General features: G+C 44.4%; 1 protein-coding gene across 1 annotated transcript in view; it reads right to left on the bottom strand.

Annotated features, from left to right (window-relative positions):
* Positions 1–2,158: 2,158 nt before the first annotated feature.
* NPHP1 (nephrocystin 1) overlaps positions 2,159–18,175 on the bottom strand; it is a 69,837-nt gene continuing 53,820 nt past the window's right edge. Inside the window, exons 14-20 of the mRNA XM_038751410.1 lie at positions 17,328–17,410; positions 14,086–14,162; positions 12,891–12,990; positions 11,449–11,561; positions 8,402–8,475; positions 3,463–3,507; positions 2,159–2,637 (exon numbers count right to left, since the gene is read on the bottom strand). Coding sequence (XP_038607338.1) covers positions 2,359–2,637; positions 3,463–3,507; positions 8,402–8,475; positions 11,449–11,561; positions 12,891–12,990; positions 14,086–14,162; positions 17,328–17,410 — 771 coding nt within the window. The 3' untranslated portion in view covers positions 2,159–2,358. The remainder of the gene's footprint in view (positions 2,638–3,462; positions 3,508–8,401; positions 8,476–11,448; positions 11,562–12,890; positions 12,991–14,085; positions 14,163–17,327; positions 17,411–18,175) is intronic.

Genomic DNA, 18,175 nt, shown 5'->3' on the forward strand with positions numbered 1-18,175 from the left:
CTTTAATGCCAACCTACTCACTGTACTTCGATCTCATCTATCTCACTGCCGAACCCTCGACCACATCCTGCCTCTGGCCTGGAATGCCTCTTCATATTCGACAACCACTCTCTCCACCTTCAAAGCCTTATTGAAGGCCCATCTCCTCCAAGAGGCCTTCCAAGACTAAGCCCTCCTTTCCTTTCCTCCCATTCCCTTCTAAATCACCCTTGCGCTTGGATTTACTCCCTTTATTCACCCCTCCCTCAGCTCCACAGCTTTTATGTGCATATCTGTAATTTATTTATCAATAATAATAATAATAATGGCATTTGTTAAGCGCTTACTATGTGCCAAACACTGTTCTAAGCACTGGGGGGATACAAGGTAATCAGGTTGTCCCACGTGGTGCTCACAGTCTTAATCCCCATTTTACAGATGAGGTAATTGAGGCACAGAGAAGTGAAGTGACTTGCCCAAAGTCACACAGCTGACAAGTGGGAAAGCCGGGATTAGAACCCAAGACCTCTGACTCCCAAGCCTGTGCTCTTTTCTTTGAGCCATGCTGCTTCTGTAATGAATTTATATTAATGTCTGTCTCACCCTCTGGACTGTAAGCTCATTGTGGACAGGGAACTTGTCTGCCGGCTCTGTTGTGCCCTCCCAAGCGCTTAGTACGGTGCTCTGCACACAGTAATCCCTCAATAAATAATATCAATCCACCACTTGTCTGCTGTGTGACCTTGGGCAAGTCACTTAGTTTCTCTGTGCCTCAATGATCTCATCTGTAAAATGGGGATTAAGACTGTGAGTCCCAAGTAGGACATGCACTCTGTCCAACCTGATTAGTTTGTATCTACCCCAGCACTTAGTACAGGGCCTGGCATAGAGTAGGCACTTAACAAATAAAAAAACAAAACAAAACAAAAACCTGTACACCCCAAGTGGGGCAGGAACTATGTCCAAACTAATTAGTCTGTATTTGTTATCTACCCCTGGGCTTAGTACAGTGCTTGGCACATAGTGCTTAATAATAATAATAATAATGGCATTTATTAAGCGCTTACTATGGGCAAAGCACTGTTCTAAGTGCTTAACAAGCACAGCAAATATTATTATCATTATTATTATTATTGTAAGCTAACCTGTGTGGACTTCACTCTCAACTGTCCCTACTCTGACTTACTGTGCACATCCTTTCCGTTCCTGGAACTCCCTCCTCTCTCAAGACCACCAGACTATGTTCTTTCCCACCCTCAAAACCTCTTCTTACATGCTACTTCTTCCAGAAGACATTCCCGCCTTTCCTCAACTAATCCCTACTTCCTGGTGTTATCATCCCATCAGCCACCCTTCGCTCTTGGGTGTATTTACTCCATTTATTCAGGTTTCGCTTACTGTGGTTGTTGCCACTTGATACAATTTGTAGCTTCTTGTGTCTCTCGCATTAGACGATAAACAGCTTGTGGGTAAGGGCAGCATCTTTCACAACTACTGTATGCTCACAGTATGTACTCAGTAAATACTGATGAAGAATGAATGAGCCTGCTCTGTTGGCTTTGCAGTGGCAGTCAGTGGAAAAATTTCTTGCTTTGCGCAGCAAGCACCTCCATTAAACTGAAGGGACAGAGATGAACATTTCCCAATCTATTACCTTTCATGCCAAGCAACTAGTAAAGAGAGTTGGTTTCCTTTCACTTATTGTCTGTGGACCCCTAGAGAGAAAGACAAGCTGGTTAAAAAGATAAAAATAAAACCTGATAATAATAATAATAATAATGGCATTTATTAAGCGCTTGCTATTTGCAAAGCACTGTTCTAAGCTCTGGAGAGGTTACAACGTGATCAGTTTGTCCCATGGGGGGCTCACAGTCTTAATCGCCATTTTACAGATGAGGGAACTGAGGCCCAGAGAAGTTGAGTGACTTGCCCAAAGTCACACAGCTGACAAGTGGCGGAGCCGGCATTTGAACCCATGACCTCTGACTCCAAAGCCTGTGCTCTTTCCACTGAGCCACGCTGCTTCTCTGATCTCATATGTTTTGAGCCCTTCCTCTCCAGGCTTCTCTTTACAGAAAGGAGACAGCACATTCGATTGTTGGTCGACGCAATCTTTACCTTCCGCTTTCCAGATTTTCAGGAATTTCTCTTCAAATCTACTTTTAGACACACAGCATTCCACATTTCAAATGACCTTTTATTGTTACTTAAAGCCTGCTCCCGTGGCCGGGATCGTACATATGATTTTCTCACAAGAGAGTTTCCGTACAGAATGCCAAAGCCAACCGTTTTTCCTCTCTCTTTTTTGCTCCAAAGCAAGTTAATCTGGGTCGCTGAGCCCTGCGGTCAGTCCACTCAACCGCTGGCTCTGGGGATGAATCATACCAAAGCCACATTTGTCCTGGCTTCCTCTAGGAAGTCATACGCCTGCTCTGCAATGTCAAAAGGGTCGTGCGCGCTTTCTGGGGCGAGCAAAGCGTGCAGGGACCCACCGTTCTCTTGGTTTTGCTTCAGGAAGTCATCGATCACCTTCCAACGAGAGGATTCTGATTCTTCTTCTGCCCATTTGAATGGGGAGAGGAGGGTGGAATGGAGGAGGGGGTACACACAGTCGAGGTACACCAGGGTAAACGTGGACTTCAGAAACTCTCTGTCTCTCTGAAAGCAACAACAAAACATTCTTTATGCCATTCGGAAAGTCTAAACCTTGTTGGCTAGAAGGCTCAAAGGCAAGGAATCTTTGCCTGCCCAGCGTTCGGTACTTTTAAATTCCACACGCACCCAAAGATGAATTGCACTGTCAGTCCCACCTTCTTCAGGGACAAAGGATAAATAAATGTAAAGGCCCACTGTGAGCCCACTGTTGGGTAGGGACTGTCTCTATATGTTGCCAACTTGTACTTCCCAAGCGCTTAGTACAGTGCTCTGCACACAGTAAGCGTTCAAAAAATACGATTGATTGATTGATTGATTAAAGGCATTTCAGTACACCCTGAAAAATCACACCAATTAATTCCGGCAAAAACCAAATACAGCTAACATAAGGGCCCGATAAATAGACTGTGAGCCCACTGTTGGGTAGGGACTGTCTCTATATGTTGCCAGTTTGTACTTCCCAAGCGCTTAGTACAGTGCTCTGCACATAGTAAGTGCTCAATAAATATGATTGATGATGATAAAGTCAAAGCTTTCCATCCTAATGTTCTTCTTTCCCCTGTCCTGGTTTCCTCTACACCCACTGCAGACTTCCCTCATAGCTGACAGGTTCATTAATCACATAAATAACATACGGTTCAGCATATCACATACCACAACAATTCTGCACAGCAAGTATCACGAAAATGTCCATCAAACTAGGAGAAATGGTGGCCACATTTATTTGGGCAAAGTGCTAATGGTTTTGCAAACACCTTCAGGATACGTGCAGCTCAGTAATCTCACTTGCCAGCTTTCATATTTTTAGTAGGAAAAAAAGCGTATTACCTTTTCTGCTCTCTTTAAAGTTCTTTCTTTTTCTGCCCAAGAGCTCTAAAAATAAAATTTAAGATTTCCCATTAGCCTGAGGAGTAATCGATGAAGATGCTAGACCGTGAGCCCCATTTAGTCATTCAATTGTATTTATTGAGCACTTACTGTGTGCAGAGCACTGTACTAAGTGCTTGGAGAGGGAATGTGTCTGTCTCCCAACTGTGTATTCTCTCCCAACACTTAGCACAAGGTTTTGCTCTTAGTCAGTAATAAATACTACTACTACTCTTACTATTTACATATGCACTATATACAAACTCACGGGAGAGAGTCTAAAACAATTTTTGAGCATATAAAATCTTGGAATGCCTGTGCCTATATAATCAAGAATCAAATAACTATAATCAATTAATGGTATTTATTGAGTGCCTACTGAGTAATGGGCTACTACAAAGCTATTCATTCGTTCATTCATTCAATCGTAGTCATTGAGCACTTACTGTATGCACAGCACTGTACTAAGCGCTTGGAAAGTACAATTTGGCAACAAATAGAGACAAATATTACCGAACAATGGGCTCACTGTCTAGAAGTGGGGAGAAAGACCACAAAACAAAACAAGTGGACAGGCCTTAATAGCGTCAGTATAAATAAATAGAAAGAATTCTATTTATTTTACTTTGTTAATATGTTTTGTTTTGTTCTCTGTCTCCCCCTTCTAGACTGTGAGCCCACTGTTGGGTAGGGACCATCTAGAGACGGTATGGTGCCAACTTGTACTTCCCAAGCGCTTAGTACAGTGCTCTGCACACAGTAAGCACTCAATAAATACGATTGATTGGTTGATTGATATATACACATCATTAATAAAATAAATAGAATAAAATAACATGTACAGATATACACAAGTGCTGTGGGGTGGGGAGGGGGGTAGAGCAGAAGGAGGGAATCGGGGTGATGGGGAGGGGAGGAAGAGTAGAGGAAAGGGGGGCTCAGTCTGGAAAGGCCTCCTGGAGGAGGTGAGCTCTCAGTAGGGCTTTGAAGGGGGGAAGAGAGCTAGTTTGGCAGATGTGAGGAAGGAGGGAATTCCGGGCCAGAAGTAGGATGCGGGCCAGGAGTCGACGGTGGGACAGGAGAGAACAAGTCACAGTGAGGAGGTGAGCGGTGGCAGAGGAGCGGAGTGCGTGGGCCGGGCTGGAGAAGGAGAGAAGGGAGGTGAGGTAGGAGGGGGCCAGGGGATGGAGAGCTTTGAAGCCAACAGTAAGGTGTTTTTTTTGCTTCTTACGAAGGTTGATAGGCAACCACTGGAGATTTTTGAGGAGAGGAGTGACACGCCCAGAGCGTTTCTGTAGAAAGATAAGCAGGGCAGCAGAGTGAAGTACGGACTGAAGGAGGTTGGCCGATCAGAAAGGAGGCTGATGCAGTAATCCAGTTGGGATACGATGAGCATCCCAATAATGCAATAATGATGGCATCTGTTAAGCGCTTATTATGTGCAAAGCACTGTTCTAAGCGCTGGGGAGGTTACAAGGTGATCAGGTTGTCCCGCAGGGGGCTCACAGTTTTAATCCCCATTTTACAGATGAGGTAACTGAGGCCCAGAGAAGTGAAGTGACTTGCCCAAAGTCACACGGCTGACAACTGGCGGAGCCGGGATTTGAACCCCTGACCACTGACTCCAAAGCCCAGGCTCTTTCCACTGAGCCACGCTGCTTCTCTGTTAAGCAGAGTACAATCCAACAGCAGCCGTAACAGGTAATCTCTGTATACAGGAAGCAAATCTGTAATTAGGAGTTTTGGAAGACTCCTCCTAGGCTTTTACAAACTTTAAAGAATAAGGCATAATAGGAAAGCTTACGAGCTGTAATTTAGTAGACCAAAGAATAAAATACATACGATGAAAGCACATGAAATGAACCACAAATACAATCATGCACATTAGCACAAGCCCAGAGCCGGAGAGAAATTAGAAAATGAGGTTAAGAGCAAGCCTTACAGTAAATATGGATCAGCGAGCCTTTAGTGCCAAAAGATTTCTGTGGTTGCCTTTGTTCACTGCCACGAATAATAATAATGAAGCAGCGTGGCTCAGTGGAAAGAGCACAGGCTTTGGAGTCAGAGGTCATGGGTTCAAATCCCGGCTCCACCACATGTCTGCTGTGTGACTTTGGGCAAGTCACTTAACTTCTTTGTGCCTCAGTTACCTCATCTATAAAATGGGGATTAAGACTGTGAGCCCCCTGTGAGACAACCATCAGTATTATTATAAATGATAATTATATTATAATATAATTAAATATATCCAAAGCAAAATATATAAAATATAATTAATAATTATATGACATAATAGTATTATAAATAATTATTATTATTTATTAAGCACTTACTATGTGCAAAGCACTGTTCTAAGCGCTGGGGAGGTTACAAGGTGATCAGGTTGTCCCACGGGGGGCTCACAGTCTTCATCCCCATTTTACAGATGAGGGAACTGAGGCACAGAGAAGTTAACTGACTTGCCCAAAGTCACACAGCTGACAATTGGCAGAGCCGGGATGAATGCTTCATCACTGTGACATTAGTAGTTCAGGAAAGTTCAAAGAAAAGCTTTAGGGCAACTAGATTACTTTTAATTAACCTTGCTGCAAGAGTCTAAAGAAAATAAATTCAGGTACAATTAACTGGGTAGAAAAGGAGATAAGCAGCTTGGCTCAGTGGAAAGAGCCCGGGTTTTGGAGTCAGAGGTCATGGGTTCAAATCCCGGCTCCGCCAAGTGTCAGCTGTGTGACTTTGGGCAAGTCGCTTAACTTCTCTGTGCCTCAGTTTCTCATCTGCAAAATGGGGATTAAAACTGTGAGCCCCCCATGGGACAACCAGATCACCTTGTAACCTCCCCAGCGCTTAGCACGTAGTAAGTGCTTAACAAATACCATCATTATTATCAATCAATCAATCGTATTTATTGAGTGCTTACTGTGTGCAGAGCACTGTACTAAGTGCTTGGGAAGTACAAGTTGGCAACATATAGAGACAGTCCCTACCCAACAGTGGGCTCACAGTCTAAATATTATTATTATTATTATTATTTTATTTTTATTATTATTATTATTATTTTAAGTGTGTGCGTACAAGGGGCAGGGTGGGCTCATTTCAGTTTCTGAAAGCCTTCATAAATGTCACTGGCAAGAGACTATAGATTTTTAGTAGGGAAACTCCTGTGGGCTATTTATTCCTCCTGAACCTGGGAGTGCTTCAGTTATTACGCTCAACTGCCGTCTTTATTAATCAATCAATCAATCAATCAATCAATGAAAGGTATTTACTGAGCGCTTAGTATGTGTGGGGCACGGAACTGAGCACGTGGGAGAGTCCAATACAACTGAGTTGGCAGACCTGTAACAAATTTACAGTCTAGAGGCGGAGCCAGACATTAATATACGTAAATACTTTCTAATATATAATTTAAAATTACGCACAGAAGTGCTGTGGGGTTGTGTTACTGTGTGCCAAGCACTGTACTAAGCGCTGCATTACAGATAGGCCTATCCATTTAGCTCTCCCCTAGGAACGTAAGGGATTTTCCTCACACTCCCTCTCTGGATTTGGGTTTTTTACTCTTAACGGCTCAAGGCTGACTGGAAAAACGGCAGCTAATCAATACACAGAAACAGCAATGCCCAAAGGCCGCAGATCCAAATGCAAGGACGACGCAGAAGGGAGAGGGAGGGCTTAAGCAGGGAAGGCCTCTTGGAGGAGGCCATTTCATGCATTTTGATTGAATGGATGTTGCCGAATTGTACTTTCTGAAAGCTTAGTGCAGTGCTCTGCCCACAGTAAGTGCTCAGTGACCACGATTAAATGAATTAATGCTTTAAAGGTGGGGAGAGGGGTGGGCTGGCACATACGGGGGCAAGGCGGGGGGGAAGGGGGTATTCCAGACTATGGGAAGGACGCAGTTATAGCCACACAGACTAGGATTTCCAAAGCTTGGGCTCCAGCACAGGTCAGGGCAGGCCTTGTGTGATGGCGAGGCAGTGAGGGGAAGAAAGAGGCTCTTGACAAAAGTTCTCACTGGGGCCAACAGAACCTGTAGCTCGAATAGTAACGGTTAAAGAAACGCTCCCTTGAATAAAGGCTAAACGTATTAAGCTTTCTGAGAAAAGGAGGAAAATAAAACTCTTCACCTGCTTCAACTCTCTGGAGAACGAGCAACTGACACAGTTGTCAACTTCTTGGCTATTACAAGCACTATTAATAATATTAATAATAATGATGGCATCTGTTCCCTCTAGACTGTGAGCCCACTGTTGGGTAGGGACCGTCCCTATATGTTGCCAACTTGTACTTCCCAAGTGCTTAGTACAGTGCTCTGCACACAGTAAGTGCTCAATAAATATGATTCATTCATTCATTCAATCATTTTGATTGAATGAATGTTGCCAAATCGTACTTTCCGAGTGCTTAGTACAGTGCTCTGCCCACAGTAAGCGCTCAGTGAACACGATTGAACGAATGAATGAATTTGTTAAGCGCTCAATAAATATGATTGATTGATTGTTTAAGCACTTACTGTGTGCCAAGCACTGTACTAAGCGCTGCATTACAGATGGGCCTATCCATTTAGCTCTCCCCTAGAAACCTAAGGGATTTTCCTCACACTCCATCTCTGGATTTGGGTTTCTTACTCTTAACGGCTCAAGGCTGACTGGAAAAACGGCAACTAATAAATACACAGAAACAACTTCTTGGCTATTACAAGCACTATTAATAATATTAACAATAATGATGGCATCTGTTTCCCCCTTCTAGACTGTGAGCCCACTGTTGGGTAGGGAGCGTCTCTATATGTTGCCAACCTGTACTTCCCAAACACACAACTGTAGCGTGCGGTATTGAACTGCGAGAGCAGTAAGAACGCGGCAAGATAACAACTAACGTAATGATGCAAATCCTATACCCTGAGCGCATCCATAAGGTCCGGTTGTTCCAGGAGCCGGGGAAACGTGGCCAGGATTGGGTTACTAATTAAATCTGAAATGGAAAGGAACTGAATCAATTTCAGGCACACTTCAGGCTCCACAGTGTAGTATAACAATATTCTCTGGTCAAATGAAAAATTGTTAATGCAGTGATTATGAGGAAGATTTCCAATGACAGCAGATAATATCATGGCAATAACGACAGATTAAAAGCAGTTAGGCTAGAATTCTGAGGAATCCAAAAGGGCCAGAAATTCTCTAGCTTCGAGCGTCTTCCCTCTGGATACCTTTGGCCCTACACAACCTTTCCTTCGATGACAAAATAAGTTCCTTCCCTTCCACTCCATCCCCTAAAGCATAATTCCATGTCCCTTTCGCAAATTCAGCGTAACTCACCTAATGACAACCAACGGCCCTCTGAGCTGTTTGTCTTCTCCCCCGCCTCTCTTCCTCGAGTGTATTTCTGTCTCTCTTTTGTGTTTGTGATGTGGTTTACCTATATGACCTTTACACAGATCTCACATGCATCTGCCGCTTGTCAGCTGTGTGACTTTGGGCAAGTCACTTCACTTCTCTGGGCCTCAGTTCCCTCAGCTGTACAATGGGGGTGAAGACTGTGAGCCTCCCGTGGGAAAATTTATTTATTTGTACATATTTATTCTATTTATTTTATTTTGTTAATATGCTTTGTTTTGTTCTCTGTCTCCCCCTTCTAGACTGTGAGCCCGCTGTTGGGTAGGGACCGTCTCTACATGTTGCCAACTTGTACTTCCCAAGCGCTTAGTCCAGTGCTCTGCACACAGTAAGCGCTCAATAAATACGACTGAATGAATGAATGAATGAATCTGATGCTCAAACAATTTCCAAGCAGTAACAATGAACTGGGATGCTTGTTTGCCACCGCCTACAGAATGTATTCTTTTCAGGATCCTGCCTTCAAAACTGAATGTTAGAAGGCCAATAGTGTCTCCAAGTCATTGGTCATGGGTTCTAATCCCAGCTCTGCTACTTGTCAGCTGTGTGAGCTTGGACAAGTCACTTAACTTCTCTGGGCCTCAGTTCCCTCATCTGTAAAATGGGGGTGAAGATCGTGAGCCCCACGTGGGATGACCCGATTACCTTGTATCTACCCCAGCCTTTAGAACAGTGCACGGCACATAGTAAACGCTTAACAAATACCAACATTATTATTATTATTACTATTATAGGCTTAATTAAGGAGGCTAGTAAACGCTTAACAAATACCAACATTATTATTATTATTATTATTATTATTATTATTATTATTATTGGCTTAATTAAGGAGGCTAGTGAAAATACCTGTTCTGTTTCCCTCTCCTGTTTATCCCCCCGACTTGTAACCTCTTCCTTCCCATCTCAATATGGGCAGGGAACATCTCTGTTAATTTGGTTGGATTATACTCTCCCAAGTGTCAGTCGGTCAATCGGATTTATTGAGCGCTTACTGTCTGCAGAGCACTTCGGAGACTACAACAATAAACAGACATATTCCCTGCCTGAGTGCTTAGCACAGTGCTCTGCACAGAATAAGTGCTCAATAAATACCACTGATTGACTGACTGCTTGATTGATGAGCGAAGCAGCGTGGCTTAGTGTGAGAAGCAGCGTGGCTCAGTGGAAAGTGCCCGGCCTTCGGAGTCAGAGGACGTGGGTTCCAATCCCGGCTCCGCCACTGGCCTGCTGTGTGACCTTGGGCAAGCCACTTCACTTCTCCGGGCCTCAGCGACCTCATCTGTAAAATGGGGACTAAGACTGTGAGCCCCCCATGGGACAACTGCATCTACCCCAGTGCTTAGAACAGTGCTTGGCACATAGTAAGCGCTAACAAATACCATCATCATTATTATTATTCCCTTACTGCTGCTCTCCTCCTTGTTTCTTTCTTTCTCCTTTCTCCTTGTCCTAACTTATTCTTCCCTCTGTTCCCTGGTGCATGTCCTGCTATAAATTTTCTCACTGGTGGCTCTTCTGCCTGGAGACTCCTGAACTGTCTTTTCCCCACGGGACCCCAGTCTCCTTTCATCATCATCATCACCAATCGTATTTATTGAGCGCTTACTGTGTGCAGAGCACTGTACTAAGCGCTTGGGAAGTCCAAGTTGGCAACATATAGAGACAGTCCCTACCCAAGAGTGGGCTCACAGTCTAAAAGGGGGAGACAGAGAACAAAACCATACATACTAACAAAATAAAGTAGAATAGATATGTACAAGTAAAATAAATAAATAAATAGAGTAACAAATATGTACAAACATATATACATATATACAGGTGCTGTGGGGAAGGGAAGGAGGTAAGATGGGGGGGGATAGAGGGGGGACGAGGGAGAGAGGAAGGAAGGGGCTCAGTCTGGGAAGGCCTCCTGGAGGAGGTGAGCTCTCAGTAGGGCCTTGAAGGGGTGACTGGCAACCACTCTTCCTCTCCCTAGCACCCCTCCCAGTCCAGCCACCCCTCCTCCTAGACAGAAGCAGCGTGGCTCAGTGGGCAGCGCACGGGCCTGGGAATCAGAAGGACTTGGGTTCTAAACCCAGCTCCACCACGTGTCGGCTGAGTGACCTTAGGCAAGTCACTTCACTTCGCTGGGCCTCGGTTCCCTCATCTGTAAAATGGTGATAAGAGTGTGAGCCCCACGTGGGACAGGAACTGTGTCCAATCTGATCAACTTGTATCTACCCCAGTGCTTAGAACAGTGCTTGGCACGTAGTAAGCACTTAACAAATACCATCATTATTATTATTATTATTATTACGTTCTTCTCCTCCCGGCTCTAGGCCACTCTCTCTCCAGCTCCTGGGGGACCGTTGGAGGATACGGGGAGCGGTGTCAATGGGAAACCGCCTTCCCTATCAGCTGAGACAGCGGCTATTTGAAAAAGCCACTAAAAAAAACCTTATTTGAAGAGACTGAATGTTGTGTCGGCCGTAAAACTGCACAACCTCTGAAGGAGGCATTTGCTAGAAGAATTGTAATCAAAGAGAATGAGGGAATTCAAAATAGCTCTTACCTGCATTCTGCATGCTTACTCTTTCTTTCAGGAGCACGTCACCAAGAATTTGTCGATAAAAGATCAACAGGTGGATGTAGCACCTGCTGCCAATCAATGTTTCTGGAAGCAGACTTTTAAAAAATGAAAAAAAATGTTTTTAGCTGTCCACGGCAAACGTCCCATTTCAACAGTGCTCACACATTACATTTATTCCAATAAATGGCTCCGTTCACATCTCGACTGTGAGCCCGTTGTTGGGTAGGGACCGTCTCTATATGTTGCCAACTTGTACTTCCCAAGCGCTTAGTACAGTGCTCTGCACACAATAAGTGCTCAATAGATACGATTGAATGAATGAATGAATCAGGTAAGCGTCTTCTGGGCAGGGATAGAGTCTACCAACACCGTTCCGCTGTACGTTCCCAAACACTTAGTACAGTGCTTGGCACACAGTAGGTGCTCAATAAATACAACTGATTGATTCATCAGGGACAGTGTCAAGCATTTTCAAAGCAATCCCACCACAGGGCACAGGTCTCTGAGAAATACGGTACTGTACTTCTAATTGCTTTTAATTAATCCACTACACACTGACTTAAAACCAAGCCAACCACAATGCACGATATTTGGTCTTACACTTGCTTTTTAGAACGCTGGGTTAATGTAGCTACAGTGAAGAATTACTGCAAAATGCCTTCTGTTCAAAGTAGGCCCAAAGAGTTTAAAGAGTTTATAAATGTATTGTGGTGGTTACAGCTGTATTAATATAGCAGAGAAGCAGAGAGGTAGCGGGGCTCAGTGGAAAGAGCCCGGGCTTTGGAGTCAGAGGTCATGGGTTCAAATCCCGGCTCTGCCAACTGTCAGCTGTGTGCCTTTGGGCAAGTCACTTAACTTTTCCCGGATCATCTTTGTGCAGAAACGCTCTGGGCATGTTACTCCCCTCCTCAAAAATCTCCAGTGGCTACCAATCAACCTACACATCAGGCAAAAACTTCTCACCCTCGGCTTCAAGGCTTTCCATCAGCTCCCCCTTCTAGACTGTGAGCCCACTGTTGGGTAGGGACCGTCTCTATATGTTGCCAACATGTACTTCCCAAGCGCTTAGTACAGTGCTCTGCACACAGTAAGCGCTCAATAAATACAATTGAATGAATGAATGAACTTAACTTTTCTGTGCCTCAGTTACCTCATCTGTAAAATGGGGATGAAGACTGTGAGCCCCCCATGGGACAACCTGATCACCTTGTAACCTCTCCAGCGCCTAGAACAGTGCTTTGCACATAGTAAGCACTTAATAAATGCCATTATTATTATTATTATAATAACAGGACATAACCATGGCCAGCCTACCTTTGTCAAATGGAGACATTACTATTTTCCACTTTCTTCTTCAGGGACATAGAATTAATCCATTAGAGTAAATTGCAAATTTTATCAGACTGATAAAAACCAGTACCTACTTTAATATGCCTCTTGACCTTTGGTTTAGCGATCTTAGCTTCACTAGAAGTTGAGGCTGTTTCCTCATCGTCATCATCTGGTGGAAAACACTGCTGCTTGCTTTGAAAGAGGAATTCCACATTAATCTCAAAATTGAATACATTTCGGCAGGGGGGGTTATTATAAAAAAGGATTTAAACCAACACATGAAGCAGCATGGCCTCGTCTATAGAGTATAGGCCTGGGAGTCCGAAGGACATGGGTTCGAATCCCCTCTCTGCCCCTTTTATCCTGTGTGACTTTGGGCAAGTCCCTTAACTTCTTTGTGTCTCAGTTACCTCGGCTGTAAAATGGGGATGAAGACTGTGAGTCCCAGGTGGGACATGGATTACTTTGTATAATAATGATGGCATTTATTTAAGCGCTTACTATGTGCAAAGCACTGTTCTAAGCGCTGGGGAGGTTACAAGGTGATCAGGTTGTCCCACGGGGGGCTCACAGTCTTCATCCCCATTTTACAGATGAGGGAACTGAGGCACAGAGAAGTGAAGTGACTTGTCCAAAGTCACCCAGCTGACTATTGGCAGAGCCGGGACTTGAACCCCTGACCTCTGACTCCAAAGCCCGGGCTCTATCCACTGAGCCACGCTGCTAAGTCGTAAATGAACAGAACTGAGGTTCTTGTGGTCACTTCATTTCCTTGTGTGCATTTTGAGGCTAATATGTGTTCTTTGAATAAATTCCACTGAGTATAAGGTTGCCAACTTGTACTTCCCAAGCGCTTAGTACAGTGCTTTGCACACAATAAATACTTAATAAATAAATGAATAAATAAATACTTTGCTCAATAAATACGATTGGATGAATGAATGAATCTTCCCCTAGCACTTGGAACAGTGCCTAGCACATCATAAGCGCTTAGCAAATACCATTAAAAAAAAAACCAAGCATCTGACCAAATGGCTTCCCCAGTATCTGATGCTCCCACAAAGCTCTCAAGAAGGAAATGGGTCCTGGTGGGTAGAGAAGGAGTTTAAGATCCTAGCCAGTTCCACAGTTTAATTAACTTGTGCCGAATATAATGCTCCACACAGAAAATACTCCTTGAAAATGTCTTCAATGTAATTAGAGTTTTGTTGTTTTCCCCAGTGTGCCTGCTCTTCACTGAGACTTAAGCTTCACCGAGAACGGGAAAGCAAAATGGAAAACTTTTACCTCTTCTTGATATCGATGGATCGACATCAACGCCTTTTTCATACGGGGTGCCACCATTCAGGAAAAGCTCGTAGGTTCTGTAGGGAAGAGTAATGACCTCAAAACACTTTACAACCACGGGAGAGAAGGAAAGAAGAAATAATAGAGGGATGCAAAGAGGGAGAGAGAGAGAGAAAGATGCAGAGTGTGAGTGCATTTGTGTGTGTGTATGTATTCATGCCCTCATGTATACAAACATTCATTCATTCATTCAATCGTATTTATTGAGCGCTTACTGTGTGCAGAGCACTGTACTAAGTGCTTGGGAAGTACAAGTTGGCAACATATAGAGACGGTCCCTACCCAACAACGGGCTCACAGCCTGGAAGGGGGAGACGGACAACAAAACAAAACATGTGGACAGGTGTCAAGACGTCAGAACAGATAGAATTACAGCTAAATGCACGTCATTAACAAAATACATAGAATAGTAAATATGTACAAGTAAAATAAACAGAGTGATAAATCTGTACAAACATATATACAGGTGCTGTGGGGAGGGGAAGGAGGTAGGGTGAGGGGGGATGGGGAGGAGGAGAGGAAAAAGGGGGCTCAGTCTGGGATGTAGGTATCCTTAGATACCTTATCTAAGGTATCCTTAGATAAAGGAGTCGTCCAGAGTTGCCTTTTGGTTTGAAGATCAATCAATCAATCAATTGTATTTATTGAGCGCTTACTGTGTGCAGAGCACTGTACTAAGCGCTTGGGAAGTACAAGTTGGCAACACACAGAGACGGTCCCTACCCAACAGTGGGCTCACAGTCTAGGAAGAGAGCTAGCTTGGCGGATGTGCGGAAGGAGAACATTCCGGGCCAGGGGAAGGACGTGGGCTGGGGGTCGACGGCGGGACGGGCGAGAATGAGGTACAGTGAGGAGGTGAGCAGAGGCAGAGGAGCGGAGGGTGCGGGCTGGGCTTTATATCGAATGTGGCATCGTTGGCCAAGTTTCTAGATGCTACTGGCACCCTTCCAGCCGGTGCCGGGCAGGACGCAGCTCAGGGCGGCCAACATTTTCCGCATCGGGCGAGCGGGGCCACCGTGACCCCCCCAGTCTCCTTCAGGAAAAACAGCGTGGCTCAGTGGAAAGAGCCCGGGCTTTGGAGTCAAAGGTCATGGGTTCAAATCCCAGCTCCGCCAATTGTCAGCTGTGTGACTATGGGCAAGTCATCCATTCAATCGTATTTATTGAGCACTTACTGTGTGCAGAGCACTTTACCAAGCGCATGGGAAGGACAAGTTGGCAACATCTAGAGACGGTCCCTACCCAACAGTGGGCTCACAGTCTAGAAGGGGGGGAGACAGAGAATGAAACAAAACATATTAACAAAATAAAAGAAACAGAATAAATATGTACAAATAAAATAAAAAATAGAGTAATAAATCCATACAAACATATAGACATATATACAGGTGCTATGGGGAGGGGAAGGAGGTAAGGGGGGGGGTGGGGAGAGGGAGAGGAAGGAGCGGGCTCGGTCTGGGATGAAATTTCCCATCTGCCAAGAAGAAAAGCCGGGGCCTCAGTGACCTCATCTGGAAAATGGGGATGAAGACTGTGAGCCCCCCGTGGGACAACCTGATCACCCTGTAACCCACTGTTGGGTAGGGACCGTCTCTATATGTTGCCAACTTGTACTTCCCAAGCACTTAGTATAGTGCTCTGCACACAGTAAGTGCTCAATGAATACGATTGATTGATTGCAACCTCCCCAGCGCTTAGAACAGTGCTTTGCACATAGTAAGCGCTATGTTGTTGATGAGAGGAAATTTTCCACAAGCAAATAGAGAAGAGAATTTTTCTATGCTCTCTCTCTCTAATTTCTCTTTAATGGGGGAGAGAGAGGGAGGGACAGGGTGTGAAAAAGACAAAACAGGTGCTCAACAAATGTTAGGAGAGCACACCCCTCTAGACAAGGAAGAGGAAAGAGAAGGGAGGACCATTTTAGGGAACAGCTCCTGAGTGACAACTGATAATAGAGCTGGTGAGGTCGTTTTGCAAAAAGTCACCTAAAAGTAAAGGGAAAACAGGGGTAAACCAATCTCCTCCCTTCAGGGAACGGATCTGCTAATTCTGTTGTATTATACTCTTCCAAGTGCTTAGTACAGTGCTCTGAACATAGCAAACATTAATAAATATTATCAATTGATTCCTCAACTTTTTATAAATATAAACTTTACTGCCCTTGATCTGCGGCTCTTTAACATGATTCATTCATTCGATTCATTATAATAGTATTTTTTGAGCACTTACTGTGTTCAGAACACTGTACTACGCACTTGGGAGAGTACAATATTAAAATAAACAGACAAATTCCCTGCCCACAACAAGCTTACAGTCCAGAGGACGAAGTTAATTTAGATACTTGATATAGTACTAAAATCAAAATCATTAGTATAGGCTCTTTTAGCCAATCATGGATTTTCCAATCCACACTCAGTTTTCTCTGTAACAATAATAATAATGCTGGCATTTGTTAAGCGCTTACTATGGGCAAAGCACTGTTCTAAGCATGGGGGGGATATAAGGTGATTGGATTGTCCCACATGGGGCTCACAATCTTAATCCCCATTTTACGGATGAGGTAATTGAGGCTCAGAGAAGTTAAGTGACTCGCCCAAGGTCACCCAGCAGACACGTGGCGAAGCCGGAATTAGAACCCATGACCTCTGACTTCCAAGCCCGGGCTCTTTCCACTGAGCCATGCTGCTCTGTACCATTTTGACTACCTGAGTGCAGCTTTAAGCAACCACCATTTTCATTTGAAGTGGATAATACGCCTTGTTGTTTCAAGCTGTCAGGGATCGCACATTAGATTTTCCTATACCTGCATCTGTAGTTCATTAATACTATGCAGAAATTAATTATAACTCTTTAAAGGTCACTAAGACTGCAAATTTACTAATGTTGTGATTCTTGGAGTAAAGTGATTCTGCCAGCTTTGGTTCACCTGGCCTGAAAGAAGCTGCCCTTCTTGAATTTCACCCGATGTGATGGAAGTCAGACATCCCTAACCTCCTTAATTCCATCAGCCTTTCCTCTCTTGGACCAAAAGGAACTATTTGTAGGCTAACGGAGCTTCGGTGGAAACCGTGACTTATGTTGGCTCGGCACACAAGTAGATTATAAATTTCTGTATGTGATTACTCTTAACGTGCAAAGCACTAAACCCATTTCCTCCTGAAAAGAAAACCCGACTAACTTACTTAGGGGGGACAGGAATTCCACTGGAGTCGAAAAGTTTGAGAAACCCCCAACCGCAACTCAGCTCTCCTCTTTCACCGGTTGACTGGAAAATACAAAGGTTTAGAAAGGTTGGTGCCGGAGTAGTTCTAAGCAGCCAAAAAAAAATTCATTCAGTCGGTCATGTTTATTGAGCACTCTGTGCGGAGCACTGTGAGAGTACAATATGATAATAAACATTCCCCACCCACAGTGAGTTTATAGTCTAGGATGGGGGAGACAGACGTTAATATAAGTAAATAAATTACAGATTTATGTGGGGCTGGTGGGGGGAGAGAACAAAGGGAGCAAGTCAGGGTGACGCAGAAGGAAGTGGGCGAAGAGGAAAGGAGGATTTAGTCAGGGAAGGCCTCCTGGGGGAGGGAGCTACGCCTTCAATAAGGCTTTGAAGAGAGTAATTGTCTGTCAGCTATGGACAATAAGGAGGGAGGGTGTTCTAGGACAGAGGCAAGACGAGGGCGTGGGGTCGGTGGCGAGACAGGTGAGATCGAGGCACAGTGAGAAGCTTAGCGCCAGAGAAATGAAGTGTGAGGGCTGGGTTTTAGTAGGAGAATAGCAAGGTGAGATAGGAGGGGGGCAAGGGGATGCACTGTTTCAAAGCCAATGGTGAGGATGCAACGGTGGATGGGCAACCACTGGGGTTTTTTGAGTGCTAAAAATGTTAGCACTTCTTTGGTATCACAAATGAAATGAAATATCCTCACCAAGAAAATGAAAGCATATTTGAACTCTTGAGGCTCTGGATCCTTCCGCTATGCTAGGTTCTTAACCTGACTGTGTCTAGACTGGGTGCTCGTTGTGGGGAGGGAAT

This window comes from Tachyglossus aculeatus, chromosome 1 (assembly GCF_015852505.1).
Source record: "Tachyglossus aculeatus isolate mTacAcu1 chromosome 1, mTacAcu1.pri, whole genome shotgun sequence".
NCBI classification, from domain to species: Eukaryota; Metazoa; Chordata; class Mammalia; order Monotremata; family Tachyglossidae; genus Tachyglossus; species Tachyglossus aculeatus.